The 20,058-nt window shown below is 45.1% G+C and overlaps 1 protein-coding gene across 4 annotated transcripts in view; it reads right to left on the bottom strand.

Annotated features, from left to right (window-relative positions):
* Positions 1-20,058, bottom strand: part of LOC124596524 (pumilio homolog 2) — a 596,698-nt gene that overhangs the window by 555,077 nt on the left and 21,563 nt on the right. For all 4 annotated transcript variants that reach the window (XM_047135690.1, XM_047135693.1, XM_047135692.1 and 1 more), the window contains exon 3: positions 2,965-3,120. In XM_047135690.1, coding sequence (XP_046991646.1) covers positions 2,965-3,120 — 156 coding nt within the window. The remainder of the gene's footprint in view (positions 1-2,964; positions 3,121-20,058) is intronic.

Raw genomic sequence — 20,058 nt, 5'->3', positions numbered from 1 at the left:
TCATGTTCTTCACTTTGCTCTTCACCTCTCTCGCATTTTTGGTTCTTGGAGAGTCTGGACTCTTCCACTGGGACGATTGTTGTTTTGTCTCTGGGTCATAACCGTAAATCCAGCTCTCGTTGCCGGTGATAACTTGTAACAAGAAGATTAGATCATCAGATTCAGTCTGACGAATCTGTGCACACTTCAACACGCTGTGCCTTCTGATCGGCAGTCTAGATCCTTGGCACAAATTTTGCGGCAACACGATGCATGCCCAATTCATCAGTTAACATTAATTGACATGTCCCATAACCAATACCCACTTCATCCGCAAGGTCTTGAATGGTTCACGCCGATCCGCACGAACCAATTGTTGAAGTTTGGCAACAATGTCTAGTGTTGTGCGGCTAACGGGCCTTCCAGTGTGAGCATCATCTTCATCTTCAACGTCTGTATGGCCAGCCCTGAACTGAGCATGCCAATCAAACACACGCGTACGGCTCATGCTCTGCCCCTCAAACACTTGTCGAATCATTGCAAGGGTCTACATAGCACTTTTCCCGAGATTCGCACAGAATTTGATACACACGCGCTGTTCTGTTCGCAGATCCATCGTAAAATCGCCACACACCAAACACAGAGTATTACAGAAATTACTGTGGACATGCAACACGTCCTCCCAGCAGAATGCCACTCCCCACACTGACTCATCAGATATGCAGCTCTCGCCACCTAGCAGTACAAAGATCTACTACTCCTACTTTCCAGATGGCAACACCAGTCCCAAAAATTTTGGATTCCACCTCGTATGATTCTGATGAAGGCCTATTTGGCTGAAAGCTCTCTTATGATAATGATGGAAGCTGAACAAATTAATTAAAATTTGTGCCACGGCTGGGACGTGAACCCGGGTCTCCTTGAACCTGGGTCTCTCTGGTGTGCTAGCCATCACCTAACTGTAGCAGTACAGGTAACACAGCTGCACGGACTACTCTAGTCCAATGCCCTCCCCAACATGAACTTCAATTCCTATCTTCAGCTTATTTTCCCCTCCTTCTACTGCCGAAACTCTCTGGTATTGGACATAATGGAGAGTCCTGGCTGTGGCACAAATTTTAATTCATTTCTTCAGCTTTCATCATTATCATGGTGGTGGTTGTTGGGATGCTTAAGGGGGACTAAACACATCATTATCATGGATACAGTTGAGACTCATATATGTCATGGAAAATTTAATTATATCAGATCGATAGAAACTTGATTGACAGGCTTTTTGTTTTGTTTATCTGCGACTCAGCATCGCTGCTATATGATAAGTGGTAATCTATCCTTTTCATTCTACTCTCATATATATGATATGCAAGCAAGAATATTTAATTGAAGTACTTACTATGTATGTTAGCAGGAATAATGTGTTGTTTAAACTTGAACACTTGTAAGTCTGACAGCTGTCTCTCAATAAAACTATTGATCTTAATGAAATACACTCTCTCTGCAGCACCAATAAAAAATTGATACTGAGTCTATTGCTTCCTCAATGTAAAGATTTTATGTAATCTTGATCATCTTGAGCTCCAGACATGAGTCTTGTTAATAGGAAACCACCATAGATATACTGCTACATACTTATTACATTACGACGAATTCCTAAGTGTGAGCACTACAAGGGGGAAGTGAAGAAACACCAATGACTCACAAAAGAAGAAAAATGTGGCAGATAAGGTACACCATGCAAAATCCTGCCTAAGAAAAGCACACGATACTTAGGACACTATATGAAATCCTGGGCTAGGAACAAGACAAATATCAAGCAGCAAAGCAAAGACTAAAGGCATCAGACAAATGTTCTAATGCAGTTAAAATGATACATAAATTAATTTTCATTTATACTTCTGAGTAAGAAATATGTATATTTTAATATGATTATTAAAAAGTCCTTGATACAAGATTTTCAAAAAAACGATATGAGGAAGATAATTATCCTAACTCAGCTATTAACTTTCACTCCATCACAAGAGACCGGTTGGGACATGAAACACAACACCTGTAAGCTGAGTGAAGGGAGAGGAAGCGTAAACAACTTTCTTCACAATTGTTTGTATCAAAGAAATTAGTGTGTCTGTGGGATCAATTGGTATGGCCATGGTACTGCAAAATGACAGTTCTACAGACACAACTGGGGGGAGTGGGATGGAAGGAAGGAAGGAGGGAAGGGGGAGGGGGAGGGGGAAGGAGAAGGAGACAGAGACAGAGACAGAGAGAGAGAGAGAGAGAGAGAGAGAGAGAGAGAGGGGGGGGGAGGCAGAGAGACGGACGGAGAAGAGGGAGGGGAGGCAGAGAGACGGAGAAGAGGGAGGGGAGGCAGAGAGACGGAGAAGAGGGAGGTGGAGAGAGGGATGGGGAGATGAGGGAGGGGGAGAGGAGGGAGATGAGGGAGGGGGAGAGGGCAGGAGAGAGGGAGGGGGCAGGAGAGAGGGAGGGGGCAGGAGAGAGGGAGGGGGCAGGAGAGAGGGAGGGGGCAGGAGAGAGGGAGGGGGCAGGAGAGAGGGAGGGGGCAGGAGAGAGGGAGGGGGCAGGAGAGAGGGAGGGGGCAGGAGAGAGGGAGGGGGCAGGAGAGAGGGAGGGGGCAGGAGAGAGGGAGGGGGCAGGAGAGAGGGAGGGGGCAGGAGAGAGGGAGGGGGCAGGAGAGAGGGAGGGGGCAGGAGAGAGGAGAGGGGGGAGTGAGGGAGGGGGGCAGGAGAGAGGAGAGGGGTTTGAAAGGGGAGAGGGGTTTGAAAGGGGAGAGGGGGAGGGGGAGGGGGATGGGGAGGGGAAGGGGAGAGGGGGAGGGGGATGGGGAGGGGAAGGGGAGAGGGGGAGGGGGAGGGGAGAGGGAGAAAGGGAGGGAGGGGGAGAGAGAGAAAGAGAGAGAGAGAGAGAGAGGCAGTGAAGGTTGCCTTCCTTGTGTATTTTAAACAACACATTGCACAAAATTCCACTCACGTCAATACTTTCATCTCCCAGTGCCCAGCGAGGATGCTGTTTTGTGAAAGGTGGCGGTAAGGGAAAATCTGGATCTGAATGTGGTCGCTGGAACATGTAACCGACCATTGCATCATCCTGGGATCTTGCCAACTGTGGTCTACCACTCTCTGGAGCCTGAAATTTGACAGTAGATGGTCAGTAATGGTTATAAATAAAAGCTATTAACAGTTAAGTGAAATCATTTGCAGGAATACATATTATTTATAAGCACATAAAAATGTTTCCTTTACACATGCCTATACTTCGGCCACTGTGGTGAGATAAAAACAATGCCAAAATCACCATTCTTTATTCTGATGTTTCCCTCGGGACATTCCAAGGTTTTTTCTTCTCCCACCTTGCTTCTCTTTATGGGAGGGGTAATGGTGTTAAAGACAATAGTGTTTAATATTCTATTAATGACAAATTCATTAGAAATGAGATTCCACACGAGACAGCATACAACACAGCAGCCAACAGCAGTGTAGTTAACCCACTACTCAAATGAAAATAACTGATTCAAAGTCCCCATTCAATAAAAAAATACTCTGACATGCAACACAAGTAGTATTTAACAATCTTCCCCCATAAATGTTGTCCAATCGGAAATATTAGCATAAAGAGTATGATTTGCAGTATTTCTTGATTTCTGAAAGGCATTTGAATCAGTACCACACCTACAATTATAGTCAAAATTAGGATCATATGAGATATCAAGTGAAATTTGTATTGAGCATGTTATCTTGGATGTTTGAGTCATTGTCAGATGTACGAGTAACTTCGGGTGTGCTCCAGGGATGTGCATTCAGATCCTTACTGTTCATGTTATATATTAATGACCTAGCAGACCATATTAATAGCAAAATCAGGCTTCTTGCAGAAGTATCTATAATGAAGTACTACCTAAAAGAAGCTGCAAAAATATTCAGTCAGATCTTGATAAGATTTCAACGTGGTACAGAGATTGGCAACTTGCTCTAAATGTTCAGAAATTTAAAATTTTGTTGTTCACAAAGCGAAAGAACATAGTATCCTATGACTATAATATCAGCGAGTCACTGTCGGAATCTGCCAACTCATACAAATATCTGGGTGTAACACTTTGTAGAGATATGAAATGGAATGACTACACATATTCAGTCAGGGGTAAAGCAAGTGGTAGACTTCAGTTTATTGATAGAATACTGGGGATGTGCAATCAGTTTACAAAGGAGATTGCTTACAAATCACTCGTGCAACTGGTTCTAGAATATTCCTCAAGTGTGATACCTGTACACAATAGGACTAACAGGGGATACTGAATGTAACAGAGAAGGGTCACAGGTTTGTTTAATCCATGGGAGAGTGTCACAGAGACACTGAAGGAATGAAACTAAAAGACACTTGAAGACAGATGTAAACTATCGCGACAAAGTCCATTTAAGTTTCACGAACCAGCTTGAAATGATTACTCTAGAAATATATGCTAAAAATCCAAAGAAACTGGTACACCTGACAAATATAGTGTAGGGCCCCGAAAGCACACAGAGGTGCCGCAAAATACGTGGCATGGACTTGACTAGCGTCTGTAGTGGTACTGGAGGAAATTAACACAATGAATCCATATGAGTACGAGGGGGTGGAGATCTCTTCTGAACAGCATGTCGCAAGGCATCACAGATATGCTCAATAATGTTCATGTCTGGGGAGTTTGGTGGACAGCGGAAGTGTTGAAACTCAGAAGGAATCAAACAATGGAAAATCCAGGATGGAATGTAACAGTACTATGAAAAGAAAAGTTGCTACTCACCATATAGTGGAGATGCTGAGTCGCAAATAGGCACAATAAAAAGGACTGTCACACATAAAGCTTGTGGCCAGTAAGGCCTTCATCAAAAATACACACACACACACACACACACACACACACACAAAATGCAACTCACAGACACTACTGCAGTCTCGCGCAACTGAAACCACACTGTGAACGGCAGCAGTAGCACCAGTGCATGATGGGAATGGCGACTGGGTGGGGATGAAGAGGAGGCTGGGGTGGGAGGAGGAGGGGGAGGGATAGTATGGTAGGGGTGGCAGACAGTGAGGTGCTGTAGGTTAGACGGAGGACAAGGGAGAGATGGAGAGAGGGCGAGGGAAGTAAAAAGACTGGGTGTGGTGGTGGAATGATGGCTGTGTGTAGGGAAATTTCTCACCTGCACAATTCAAAAAAAGCTGGTGTTGGTGGGAAGGATCCATATGGCACAGGCTGTGAAGCAGTCATTGAAATAAAGGATGTCGTCGTGTTGGACAGCATGTTCAGCAACAGGGTGATCCACTTGTTTCTTGACCACAGTTTGACGGTGGCCATTCATGCAGACAGACAGCTTCTTGGTTGTCATGCCCACATAGACTGCACCACAGTGGTTGCAGCTTAGATTGTAGATCATGACTAGTTTCTCAGGTAGCCCTGCCTTTAATGGGATAAGTGATGTTTGTGACAACTGGGGTAGGTGGTGGTGGGAGGAAGTATGGGACAGGTCTTGCATCTAGGTCTATTACAGGGGTACAAGCCACGAGGTAAGGGATTGGGAGCTGGAGTTGTGTAAGGATGGACGAGTATATGGCATAGGTTAAGTGGACGGCGGAATACCACTGTGGAGGGGGTGGGAAGGATAGCAGGCAGGACATTTCTCATTTCAGGGCATGAAGAGAGGTAGTCAAAACCCTGGCGGAGAATGTAATTCAGCTGCTCCAGTCCTGGGTGGTACTGAGTTACAAGGGGAACACTCTTCTGTGGCCAGATAGTGGGACTTTGGGAGGTGGTGGGAGACTGGAAAGATAAGCCAAGGGAGATTTTTTTTGTTTTGTTTTAGTGTGCAAAAAACAACTGTCATACGCACCCAAGTCAAAACTATAGAACACAAACATAGAGACGAGGGAAATGATGATATGTCAGTCCCAATGGACAGAATAGGAGACAGCGAAACAAGGCACATGGAAAAAGGGCTAAAAAACACTGTAGAAAAATGGAGATTCAAAACTAAAAAGTAAATGGCCTTCGCCATATTGCTTCGGTGGATAAAAAGTAAAATGTGGTCGACAGCCCGTGCATCATTCGCTAAACCGGCTGATAAATCAGATGGCAAACCCAAGCTGGAACGTAAATTGGTAAAAAAAAGGGCATTCCAGCAAGTAATAGTGGACAGTTAAAATTTGGTCACAATGCGTACAAAGTGGTGGGGCAGTGCTGCTGAGCAAATGACGATGGCTAAAAAGGCAGTGCCCAATATGCAGCCGAGTTAAAATAATCTCCTCCCAGTGGGAGGGCCGAGAGTTGGTTGTCCAAGGTGCCAGAAGAGGCTTAATAAGCCGAAACTTATTCCCGTGAAGGAAGGACCACTGGCAATGCCAAAGAGACACCACCACCTGACAGACGGCACTGAAGAGATCATTGGAGGGAACAGAGGTACTCGTGGGCTGAGGTAAGTGGACTGCAGCCTTGGCCGCAGCCTCGTTTCCTCGCAGACCGACATGACCAGGGACCCACAGAAACATGACATTGGCTCCACCATGAGTGAGCAAGTGAGAGTTTTCCTGGAACCACTCCACTAAGGGATGAACAGTGTACAGCGCACAGAGACTTTGGAGGGCGCCGAGTGAGTCTGAGCAGAGGACACAACTGGGAAGGTTGTGTTGCTGGATGTACTCTGTGGCCTACTACAAGGCGAAAAGCTCGGCTGTAAATACTGAGGAGTGTGCCGGAAGCTGATATCGAAAGACACGGGTGCCAATGACGAAAGCACACCTGACCCCACAGCAAGTCCAAGAGCCATCAGTTTATACAAAGGTACTAGTGCTAAGTTCCATGCGAAGGTCGTGAAACTGAAGGTGATAGACCGAGGCTGGAGTAGTATCCTTAGGAAGTGAATGAAGGCCAAGATTAACATGGGCCGCTTCACATAGCCAAGGTGGTGAAGGGTTCACACCCACTGGGAAAGTTGCAGGTAGCGTGAAGTTAAGCCGCCGTAGCAAGTGGCGAAAGCGTACTCCAGGAGGAAACAGAGAAGAGGGACGAGCCCCATACTGACGATCTAAGGAATCATCAAAGAAGGAGGCATAGGAGGGCTGGCCATGCATGGCAGACAAACGGCATGCATACCTGCTGAAGAGAAAGTCATGGCGATAGGACAATGGTAGTTCAGCAGCTTCAGCATGCAGACTCGCAACCGGGCTGGTGTAAAAGGCGCCCGTTGTCAAATGGATGCCATGATGATGGATAGTGTTGAGATGGCATAAAATAGATGGGCATACATATGCATAAAAAAAAGCACCCATAGTCGATTTTTGAACAGACAAGGGATCATTACAAACGGAAGGGAGTGGTTCGATCAGCACTCCATGAAGTACCATTGAGGAACTGAGGACATGTAGGACATTGAGGGTCCGCGTACAGTGGGCTGCCAAGTAAGAGACATGGGAGGACCAAGACAGTTTCCTATCAAGCACGAGCCCCAGGAATTTCGTAGTGTCAACGAATGGACGGGCAACAGGTCCAAGATGTAAAGATGGTGGGAGAAACCATTTGCACCACCAGAAATTCATACAAATGGTTTTGTCAGTGGGAAGGCAAAAGCCTTTGGCGATGCTCCAGGAGTGAAGACAATACAGACAGCGCTGAAGACACCGCTCAGTGAGTCAGGTCTGTGGGAACTGCAATAGATGGCAAAATTATTGACAAAATGGGAGCCCGAGACACCTGGCGGGAGACAAGCCATTATAGGGTTAATGGTGATAGGAAAGAGGTTGATGCTCAGGACGGAACCCAGAGGCATACCATTTTTATGAATAAAGGTGTTTGACAAGGCAGAATCCACACATACACCTTGAAAACTCAGTCTTGTAAAAATGCCCGAAGAAAACAGGGCAAGTGCCCGTGGAAACCCCACATTTAAAGAGTATGGAGGATACCAGTTCTCCAGCAGGTGTCGTAGGCCTTCTCCAAATCGAAAAACACGGTCACAGTCTGGGATTTCCGCAGAAAACCATTCATGACATGGGTGGACAAAGTAACGAGATGGTCAACTGCAGAACTCCGAGCTCGAAATCCACACTGTGCATTTGTGAGTAAATGGCGAGACTTAAGCCATCACACCAGCCGGGCATGAATCATACATTCCATCACCTTGCAAATACAGCTGGTAAAGAGAGATGGGGCAGTAGGTAGAAGGAAGGTTTTTGTACTTACCGGGCTTACGTAAGGGTATGACAGTGGCTTCACACCAGCATCCAGGGAATGTGCCCTCAGCCCAGATGCGGTTTTATGTGTTAAGCATAAAGTGCTTGCCCACAAGAGAGAGGTGCTGCAACATCTAAATGCGGATAGCGTCTGGCCCTGGGACGGAGGAACGGGACGAACTGAGAGCACCTATCTACATCTACATGGATACTCTGCAAATCACATTTAAGTGCCTGGCAGAGGGTTCATCAAACCACCTTGACAATTCTCTATTATTCCAATCTTGTTTAGCGCGTGGAAAGAATGAACACCTATATCTTTCCATACGAGCTCTGATTTCCCTTATTTTATCGTGGTGATCATCCCTCCCTAAGTAGGTCGGTGTCAACAAAATATTTTCGCAGTCGGAGGAGAAAGTTGGTGATTGGAATTTCTTGAGAAGATTCCATCACAACGAAAAACGCCTTTCTTTTAATGGTTTCCAGCCCAAATCCTGTATCATTTCTGTGACACTCTCTCACATATTTCACGATAATACAAAACGTGCTGCCTTTCTTTGAACTTTTTCGATGTACTCTGTCAGTCCTATTTGGTAAGCATCCCACACCGTGCAGCAGTATTCTAAAAGACGACGGACAAGCGTAGTGTAGGCAGTCTCCTTAGTAGGTCTCTTACATTTTCTAAGTGTCCTGCCAATAAAACGCAACCTTTGGTTAGCTTTCCCCACAACATTTCCTATGTGTTCTTTCCAATTTAAGTTGTTCGTAATTGTAATACCTAGGTATTTAGTTGAATTTACGGCTTTTAGATTAGACTGATTTATGGTGTAACCGAAATTTAACGAGTTCCTTTTAGCACTTACGTGGATGACCGCACACTTTTTGTTATTTAGGGTCAACTGCCACTTTTTGCACCATTCAGATATTTTTTCTAAATCTTTTTGCAGTTTGTTTTGATCTTCCGATGACTTTATTAGTTGATAAACGACAGCATCATCTGCAAACAACCAAAGACGGCTGCTCACATTGTCTCCCAAATCGTTTATATAGATAAGGAACAGCAAAGGGCCAATAACACTTCCTTGGAGAACTTCTGAAATCACTTCTGTTTTACTCGACGACTTTCTGCCAATTACTATGAACTGTGACCTCTCTGACAGGAAATCGCAAATCCCGTCACATAACTGAGATGATATTCCACGCAATTTCACTACGAGCTGCTTGTGTGGTACAGTGTCAAAAACCTTCCGGAAATCCAGGAATACGGACTCAATCTGAAATACCTTGTCAATAGCACTCAGCACTTCATGAGAATAAAGAGCTAGTTATGTTTCACAGCAACAATGTTTTCTAAACCCATGTTGACTGTGTGTCAATAGGTCCTTCGAGGTAATTCATAATGTTCGAACACAATATATGTTCTAAAATCCTGCTGCATATCAACGTCAACGATATGGCCCTGTAATTTAGTGGATTACTCCTACAACCTTTCTTGAATATTGGTGTGACCTGTGCAACTTTCCAGTCTTTGGGTACAGATCTTTTGTCGAGCGAACAGTTTTATATGATTGTTAAGTATTGAGCTAGTGCATCAGCATACTCGGAAAGGAACCTATCTGGTATACAGTCTGGACCAGAAGACTTACTTTTATTAAGTGATCTGAGTTGCTTAAATACTCCGTGGATATTTACTTCTACATTACTCATGTTGGCAGCTGTTGTCGATTCAAATTCTGGAATATTTACTCCGTCTTCTTTTGTGAAGACATTTTGGAAAGCTGTGTTTAGTAACTCTGCTTTGGCAGCACTGTCTTTTATAGTATCTCCATTGTTATCACGCAGAGAAGGCATTGATTGTTTCTAGCCGCTAACATACTTCACATACGACCAGAATCTCTTTGGATTTTCTGCCAGATTTCGTTGTGGAAACTGTTATAGGCGTCTCGCATTGAACTCCATGCTAAATTTCGAGCTTCTGTAAAGGATCACCAGTCTTGGGGATTTTGCCTCTGTTTAAATTTGGCATGTTTGTTTCGTTGTTTCTGCAACAGTGTTCTAACCCATTTTGTGTACCAAGCAGGATTAGCTCCATTGTTTGTTAATTTATTTGGTATAAATCTCTCAATTGCTGCTGATACTATTTCTTTGAATTTAAGCGACATCTGGTCTACACTTATATTATTAATTTGGAATGAGTGGAGATTGTCTCTCAGGAAGGTGACAAGTGAATTTTTATCCGCTTTTTTGAATAGGTATATTTTTCGCTTATTTTTCGAGGATTTGGGGATAACAATATTCAATCTCGCTATGACAACCCTGTGTTCACTAATCCCTATATCGGTTTTGATGCTAGTTATTAAGTCAGGACTATTTGTTGCTAAGAGGTCAAGTGTGTTTTCACACCTGTTCACTGTTCATGTGGGCTCATGAACTAACTGCTCGAAATAATTTTCAGAGAATGCGTTTAGCACAATTTCAGCTGATATTTTATGCGCATCTCTAGAATTAAACATGTATTTTCACCAAGAAATCGAGGGTAAATTAAAGTCACCACCAACTATTATCGTATGAGTCGGGTACGTGTTTGAAATCAAACTCAAGTTTTCTTTGAACCTTTCAGCAACTGTATCATCTGAACTGGGAGGTCGGTAAAAGGATCCAATTATTATTTTATTCTAGTTGCCAACAATGACCTCTGCCCATACTAACTCACAGGAAGTATCTACTTCAATTTCGCGACAAGATAAACTACTTCTGACAGCAACAAACACACCCCTGCCAACTGTGTTTAGCCTATCTTTTCGGAACACCATTAGGTTCTTCGCAAAAATTTCGTCTGAGCTTATATCCGGCTTTAGCCAGCTTTCAGTGCGTATAACAATTTGAGCATCAGTGCTTTCTATTAGTGCTTGGAGCTCTGGTACTTTCCCAACACAGCTACGACAATTTACAACAGTTATACCAATGGTTCCTGTATCTACGTTCTTCCTGTGTTCAACCTGCACCCTTTGTGAGTGTGGCCCTTCTTGTGTTTTCCCGAGACCCTCTAACCTAAAAACCTGCCTAGACCACGCCACACAGCGCCTGCTACCCGTGCAGCTGCCTCCTGTGTATAGTGGACACCTGACCTATTCAGCAGAACCCGAAACCCAACCACCCTTTGGTGCAAGTCGAGGAATCTGCAGCCTACACGGTCGCAGAACTGTCTGAGCATCTGATTCAGACCTTCCACTCAGCTCTGTACCAGTGGTCCGCAATCGGTCCTGTCAACTAAGCTGCAAATGTCAGCTCTGCTTTCATCTTGCAAGCAAGACTGGCAGCCTTTACCACTTCTGTTAGCCGCTTGACACAAGAGAGAATCTCTTCTGATCCAAAGCGACACACATCACTGGTACTGACATGAGCAACCACCTGCAGTTGGCTGCACCCTGTGTTCTTCATGGCATCAGGGAGGACCCTTTCCACATCTGGAATGACTCCACCCGGTATGCACAATGGTTTTCTTACCCTCCTTGTCAGCCAAATCCCTAAGGGGCCCCATAACGCGCCTAACGTTGGAGCTCCCAACTACCAATAATCCCACCCTCTGCGATTGCCCGGATCTTGCAGGCTGAGTGGTTTCCTCTGAAACAGGACAGGCGACAGCATCCGGCTCAGTGACATTGTCAGCCACAGACAGCACCTGGAACCTGTTTGTCATACAAAACAGGGAGACCTTGGGTGCAGCCGCCTGGGAAGTCTCTCCACCTGCTTCGCCCAGGGGCAACCTCCCACACGAACACAGGTGACGGGTCGGCCTCAGTGCGAGCAGTAACTGGGTTTGCCACCAGTGTGGACTGATCAGAGGACTCTGACATGCTGGACATCCGTTGGATCCCCACGGCCAGCCCACAACAGTGGCGCCCATCCACTGCAGCCTCAAGCTGCGTAACCGAAGCCATCACAGCCTGAAGCTGACAGCGAAGTGTCACCAACTCGGCTCACATCCGCACACAACAATCACAGTCCCTGTCCATACTAAAGACCGTGGAAAACTAAACTATTCAGATAAACAGACTATCGGCACGTGCTGCGCAACTCTACTGAAGACCCTGGCTGTGTTTAGTAATACGCAGATATTCAAAAACCTAACTACCGAAACACTCAGGTGAAACTAAATAATTTGCCCCTGATTTTGAACTTTTAATACGTCACAAAATCGGTTTACTTTCTGATGCAAACGTGAACTGTGGCTATTAGATGTTAAATTTACATGCAGAAACTCAAGAAACTACACTATTAAAGCACACAGATGATACAATAAAATTCGCTCCTGGTTAGGAACTCGTAAATGCCACAAACGCGGTTTACTTATCTGTTGCTGCGCCTATCTTGGTCGGCTACTGCTACTTGACTGATCTAGCTCCCTCATAGTGAAGGCGGCACTGTAGCACTCACGATTTGGAGAAGAGAAGGGTATCGCCTGAGCCTCCTCCACTCGTTTCTGATGGATGAAGGCAGAGTGATACTGGGAAGAGCTTGAAAGTTCCGCAAAATGACAGCCCAAGGAGTTGGAGAGAACAACAGGACATCAGCACCTACTGTCAGGCCACAAATGGGGGAATTGATATTGGTTCCAGAGAGTCATTGGAGGTTGGCCCACACGAGAGAGGAAGGTGTGGAACTGTTAAAAGAACTTGTGAATGAAATCCAGCTAGCTATTTTGCTATCCCAAAGAACTTGATGACACTTTGCACGCAGCTGTTTATAATTAATGCAGTTTTCCTATGTGGGGTGGCTGTTAAAAACGCACAGAGCACATCTCCGTGCGCAAATTGCGTCGTGGCATGCCTCCGTCCACCAAGGGACTGGGACACGATGTGGTAAAGAGGAAGTGCGAGGAATGGAACATTCTGCAGCAGTAAGGACAATGTTGGTGAGATAGTCCACCTGGTCATCACAACTGAGGAAATCTTGTTCTGCGAAGGTCGCCAGGGAGGAGTAAAGCTCCCAGTCAGCCTTAGTAAGCTGCTATTTGGGCATGCATGTGGATGGGGTAGGAGTCAACAGACGGAGAGCACACGGGAAATGGTCGCTCGAGTAGGCGTCAGAAAAAACAGACCATTCAAGACGATGGGCAAGGTGGGCAGCGCAAAAGGATAGGTCCAAATGGGTATAGGTGTGCGAGGTGTCAGAAAGGAAAGTGGGTGCTCCAGTGTTAAGGCAGAAGAGGTTGAGTTGGTTGAGAATGTCAGCCAAGAGGGCACCTCTCTGGCAATTCCTGGGAGAACCCCAAAGGGGATGATGAGCATTAAAGTTAACGAGTAGCAAAAGCGGTGGGGGTAGCTGCCCAATAAGGTGAAGGAGTCTGCCCTGGCTACATCGAAGGACGGAGGTACATAAGTGGTACAGAGGGAGAAAGTCAGGTGGGGAAGGAAAAGGGGAACGGTAACATCCTGAAGATGTGAAGATGGGTAGTCAGGGAAATGGATTGACTACTAAGGTCATCCCGTATAAGCAGCATGATACCGCCATGAGATGGGATGCTGACCTCAGGGGGAAGGTCAAAACGAATTGGTAAGTAATGTGGAAGCTCAAAGTGGTCTTGAGAGCACAATTTCATTTCCAGAACGCAGAGTACAAGGGGATGCTGCGATGCTAGAAGCAGCCGTAAATCCTCTTTGTGGGACCGAAGGCTGCGAACATTCCCTTGGAGGACAGTCATGAGGAGGAAGAGATGTCAGGGAGTCAACTCAGTGGCCACAAATGGACAGCTGGTGGAGAGTCACTACTACAGAGCACAGAAGCAGGAGGATCCTACTCCGTGGGGTCCACAAAAGCATCCGCGTGCTTGTGCAGCTGGTCTCTGGAGTCAAACGCAGAAAAATGGTTGGTGGTGCACACCGGCGAGACAGAGGCCGGCCATACTAAGTGACAACATGGCGACACCGTCGAGCACGATCTTCGAGTTGGGAAACAAGAAGACCGTTTGTCTTTAGCGGATTTCTTTGAGCCCTTCTGGTTAGAGGAAGACTAGAGTATTGTTTGGTTGGAGGGACAGAGGAAGTCTTCTCAGGAGTACTCCTTCTGTCCTTTCCTACCTGCCAGTTGTGTAATGGGGGTAGCTTCGCCCCTTTAGGCGAGAGTTTCAAAGTTTGTTGCACAGTGGAAAGGGGGGGGAGGGGGGGGGGGAGACAGCGATGCTACCTTGACACTGGGTGGTCTCACAACCCCAGAGCCAAATTTGAGGTCGCACATCTGCGTGACCATGTCCTTCATGGAGCAAGGGGTAACAAGAACTATAAGTGCCAGGTGGGAGAACACAGGGTTTGCGACTAGCCAGTAACTTGAGAGCTACTGGGTAAGGCACTTTTTCCTTTACCCGAATCTCTTGAACAGCCTGCTCATCTAGATAAATGGGACAATCCCGGGAGGAGGCGGCATGGCCACCATTGCTGTCGATACAGCGAGAGAAGGAGGCGGACATTCACCCTTGTGTGCAGCCCTACCACAGGTTACACATTAGGCTGGGTGTCAACAAGATGTTCTAGTGTGATTGAACTGATGACACTGGTAGCGGCGCATCGGATTCAGAATGTACGGCCAGATTGTGATGATTTCGTAGCCTGCTTTAATCTTGGACGGCAGCAACACTCTATGAAAGGTGAGGAAAAGAGTGCGGGTGGGCACCAAAGAGAAATCGACCTTTTTCATTACATGATGGACGGCGATGACACTCTCAACAGAGAGGTAACATTGTATTTCAGCCTCAGTAAGACTGTAAAGCATCCTGGTGTAAATTACACCACGGGAAGGATTCAAAGTTCTGTAGGCCTCGACACAAACAGGGTGCCCGTGGAGAAGCGAGGCAGCAGGTAGTAGTTGTGCTTGAGAATTGGAAGCCATCTCCAAAAGCAAAGTGCCATTCCATAAACGAGAGCAGGATTTCACAGGGCCAGCAATAGCATCAATACATTTCTGAATAATAAATGGATTGAACGCAAAGGACTGACTGTCTTCAGTACGTAATACCACAAGGAACTGCTGTGCAGCAGGTAGGGTCTTTGAATCAGTAGCCTCATTACGTATACGTTTTGTCGACATCGATGGAGAGGATGATTGACTCATCGCGAGGAAATCCCCCATGATTGTCAGTGTCTCCAATGGCATGCTCCTTCCAACTGGAGGCCCCCTTCACAAGGGGGCGCACCTGCATTAGGTGATTGTTCACACCTCCAGAGACGGAGGGACCAATGGGCAATCTGGAAAGGTTACAGCTCAGGCATCATCCCTCCCTGGGCCTGGCTTGTACCAGGGGGTACATGCGAACCCTACCTGTCGATCCGGGGCTAGGAATTACGCGTTACCCAGTCACCTTTTACAAGTCAGATACGTAAGTTGGCCTTCATGAGCACACAAGGAGGAAGAAGGAAAAATGAGGATCCTCAACTGCCGAAGCAGAGGAATGAGAAGCAAAACAAAGAAAGGAAATGGAAGCCAAAGAAAAGTTACGACTGTTCGCAGGTCAGCAACAGAATGTAGAACATTCCCAATAATACCACAGACATGTTCCCCAAGGAAAGGGAAATAGAATAGTAAGAGGATAGACATACAGCACGGAAGGGAAAAAGTGCTACAAAGGCTGGGGCCCCGTGGTAGCCAAGCATGAACTCGCCAAAGAGTGGCAAGCTCCCTTGGGGGGGGGGGGATATTTGTTTTTGTACAAGGTTGGGAGGATAATTATGGCCTGTGAAGGTTTCAGTGAGACGCTCAGAATATTTTGAGGGGGACCACTCATCACTGCAGATGCGAAGACCATGGGTGGCTAGGCTGTATGGAAGGGACTTCTTCGTATGGAACGGGTGGCAGCTGTCGAAGTGGAGGTATTGCTGGTGGTTAGTAGGTTTGATATGGATGGAGGTACTGATGTTGCCATCTTTGAGGTTTGACCTCCACCAGGGCTACCTGTGAAACCAGTCATATGATCTACAAGCTAAGCTGCAACCACTGTACTGCATTCTATGTGAGCATGACAATCAACAAGCTGTCTATCTGCACGAATGGCCACTGACAAATTGTGGCCAAGAAACAAGTGGACCACCCTGTTGCTGAACACGCTGCCAAACATGACATCCTTCATTTCAATGACTGCTTCACTGCCCAACAACACCAGTTTTTCTGAATTGTGCAGGTGGGAACTTTCCCTGCAATACGTACTATGTTCCTGTAACCCTCCTGGCCTCAGCCCATCCAGCCCCTTCCCAGTTCCCATTTCAGCACTACACATCCATCATTCCACCATCACACCCAGTCTTTTTACTTCTCTCCTTTTCTACTCCCCCCCCCCCCCCCCCTCCGCACCTCTCCCCTGCCCACCATCTAACCTGCAGCACCTCACTGTCTGCCACCCACACCATATTATCCCTCCCCCTCCCTGCCCCAGCCTCCTACTTACCCCCATCCAGTCGCCACTCCCATCATTCACTAGTGCTGCTGCTCGCAGTGTGGTTTCAGTTGCCTGAGACTGCAGTCATGTGTGTGAGTTGCATTTGCACGTTTGTGTGTGTGTGTGTGTGTGTGTGTGTGTGTGTGTGTGTGTGTGTGTGTGTGTGTGTTTTGACGAAGGTGTTATTGGCCATAAGCTTTATGTGTGACAGTATTTTTATTGAGCCTATCTGCGACTCAGCATCTCTGCTACATGGTGAATAGCAACTTTCCTTTTCATAATATTGTAAGCTCGGAAGAGTGTTACTGGAGCCACTCTATAGTAATTCTGGACTTGTGAGGTGTCGCACTGTCCTGCTGGAATTGCCCAAGTCCATCGGAATGCACAATGGACACGAATGGATGCAAGTGATCAGACGGGATGCTTTGTGTCAAGCAGTCATCAAGGGTACATGAGAGGGCTTTCAGCTCTGAAAGCCGATATCGATGATGTTTCATTGACTGGTTCGCACGCTGATGGTCCAGCATTGAAATCTGCAGCCATTTGCGGAAGTGTTGCACTTTTGTCACGTTGAACTACTCTCTTCAGTCATCATTGGTCCCATTCTTGTTAGATCTTTTTCTGGCCGCAGCGATGTTGGAGATTTGATATTTTACTGGATTCCTGATATTCACACTAAACTCATGAAATTGTTGTGCGAGAAAAGACCCATTTCATCACTACCTTGGAGATGCTGTGTCCCATCACTCATGCGCTGACTATAACACTATATACAAACTCACTTAAATCTTGATAACCTGCCATTGTAGCAGCAGTAACTGACCTAAAAACTGCACCAGGCATTTGTTGTCTTATATAGGCATTGCCGACAGCAGTGTCATATTCTGCCTGTTTGCATATCTCTGTATTTGAATACACATGCTTATACTAGTTTCTTTGGCACTTCACTTCAGTGTATTACAATCCCCTACATATCACTCACATAGCAATCATGAGGATAAGATTAGAATAATTACTGCACGCAAACAGACATTCAAACAATCATGCCTCCCACGCTCCATACATGAATGGAACAGGAAGATACCCTAATAATTGGTACAATGTGAGGTACCCTATGCCATGCATCTCATGATGGCTTGCAGAGTGTAGATGTAAGAAAGGCAATCTAGAAAAATTACTAAGCCTTGGATCTGGAAAAAATTGGAGAGAGAATGAAATACTTAGTTTTTCATCAAGATTATCAGCCTTCCATGTAACAAACTTACTGACCAAGATACTGATCAAATTGCAAAGAAGAGGAGCATGTTTTGGAAAAATAATGTGAACTCTATCACTGGGAATGATGCAGATTTATGCTTTTGTTTCTGCTTCTGGTATTAAAGTGCTTTATTGAATATTAAAAAGTGAATTTTCCAAAAAGAAAATGAATTTACCAGTTTTGTGTCATTGGAAACTAATCAAAATGTATGTCCAAAACACCTTACATCAAAAGGCATGTTGTTCAGAAGAACACAATAAATCTCATTTAGTCCATCACAAAAGTCGTAACATCTTGAAAATAAAAAAAAATAAAAATCTTGTAATAAGCACATTTTTATCAACAGCCCTCCCCAAGTATTTTGCATAAAATTCAAAAGACTGATAAAATACTTTTTGCTCCTTCTATGACATTATGCAGTTTGAAAAGTTGCTCCTCATATGTCAACTTTCTTATAATACACTGAGTGGAATAGATGTAAAACTAGACATAGGGCTATAGATACAGAAATGCTGAATAAAATGATTTGGCTATCGAGAGGTCAATGCATGAATCTTCAATGACTACTGTAGCAGAATACTACCAAAATATCTCACAAACTGAAAGAAATTCTTGTCATGTGCAAGGACGGTTAGCAAAAAACACTCCAGGATAAGACAGGAATGAAATTCAGGATAGAAAGCAAAAGCAGAAATGCTATTTTCAAATGTTTCATTACAAAGGAAAATAATGGACTATTGCCCCAATTTAATGCTTGTGGCACTGCAAATACGAGTGAAATAGATATTAGTGTCAATGGTGTGAAATCACTAAAATTAATCAAACTTCCAGTACCCGACAGCCCCCCATAAAATGTTGTACAAAATTTGTGGTTAAGTTAACTCTTCCATTAACTATATCTATCATGACCCCTCGAACAAAAAACTGTGCCCGGTGGATGTAAGACTGCACAAGTCACCCACTTCTAGAAGAAGAGTAGCAGAAGTGATTCAAAAAACTTGTTGTACAATCTTAGAACATATTCTGAGCTCCAACATAATGAACTCCTCCATGCCAACCAGCACAGATTTTGAAAACATCCGTCATGAGAACCCAATCAACACCTTTCTCTCATGACATTCTGAAACACATGGATCAAGGCAGACACGCAGATGCAGGATTTTTATACTCCCAACAAGAATCTTACTTGGTACCACACACAAGTTTATTACAAAAGTACAATCATATGGGGCGAATCACAGTTGGAATTGGGCAACTCGTACAAACACCTGGGTGCAACAATTTAGAGGGATATGATGTGGAATGATCACTTGTACTCAGTCGCAGTAAAGCAGGTGGCAAACATTGTTTCATTAGTACAATACAAAGGAAATGCAAATAATCTACAAAGGAAATGACTTGCAGAACACTCATGTGACGTATTCTAAAATATTGCTCAAATGTGTGGGATCCATACCAAATAGGCCAAATGGGGGATACACTGAATGTACACAAAGAAGGGCAGCATGAATGGTCATATGTTTGTTTGACCCATGGGAGGGTATCATGGAGATTCTGCAAACCTAAACCAGCAGACCCTTTAAGGCAGATGCAAGCTATCCCCTGAAAGCCACTTATAAAGTTTCAACAACCACCTGTCAAGGATTAATCTAGGAATATGCTGTATTGCTCTCATGGATTTTGTGAAGACCAGTTTAGGCTTATTACAGTGTGCACAGTGATGTTTAAGTAATCATTCCTTCTGCACTCCACACGTGAATGGAATGAGAAGCAGCCCTAGTAACAGGTACGATGGAAAGTACCATCTACCATGCACTTCCTGGTGGTTTGCAGAATATGGGTGTAGATGTAAATAGTCATTTTGAGATTTGGCACTAGCAAGGATGTGGAAGAGGAGGAAAGGAATCCATTCATGTGATTATTCAATTAACTGCTCAGGAATTCATCTGAGCTGGTTTAAGGATGGACATAAAAGCTACATCTGTCGACCAGACTGGAACCTGAAACCTACTCCCTCTCATGCAATCATCTTAACCATAACGACAATTCAGTAATACTGTTTTGTATACACAGTAATAAACTTCAGTGTTCCTTTGTTGTAAGTAAAATATGACATGTTATTGGAGACACAAACTGCTGAGTAACTGGGCTTCTTAGGCACCTCAGAGGAGAAGCTGTC

This window comes from Schistocerca americana, chromosome 2, assembly GCF_021461395.2.
Source record: "Schistocerca americana isolate TAMUIC-IGC-003095 chromosome 2, iqSchAmer2.1, whole genome shotgun sequence".
In the NCBI taxonomy this organism is placed as follows: domain Eukaryota; kingdom Metazoa; phylum Arthropoda; class Insecta; order Orthoptera; family Acrididae; genus Schistocerca; species Schistocerca americana.
Note: the sequence above shows the minus strand (reverse complement) of the source record. Positions and strands in the feature narration are given on the sequence as shown.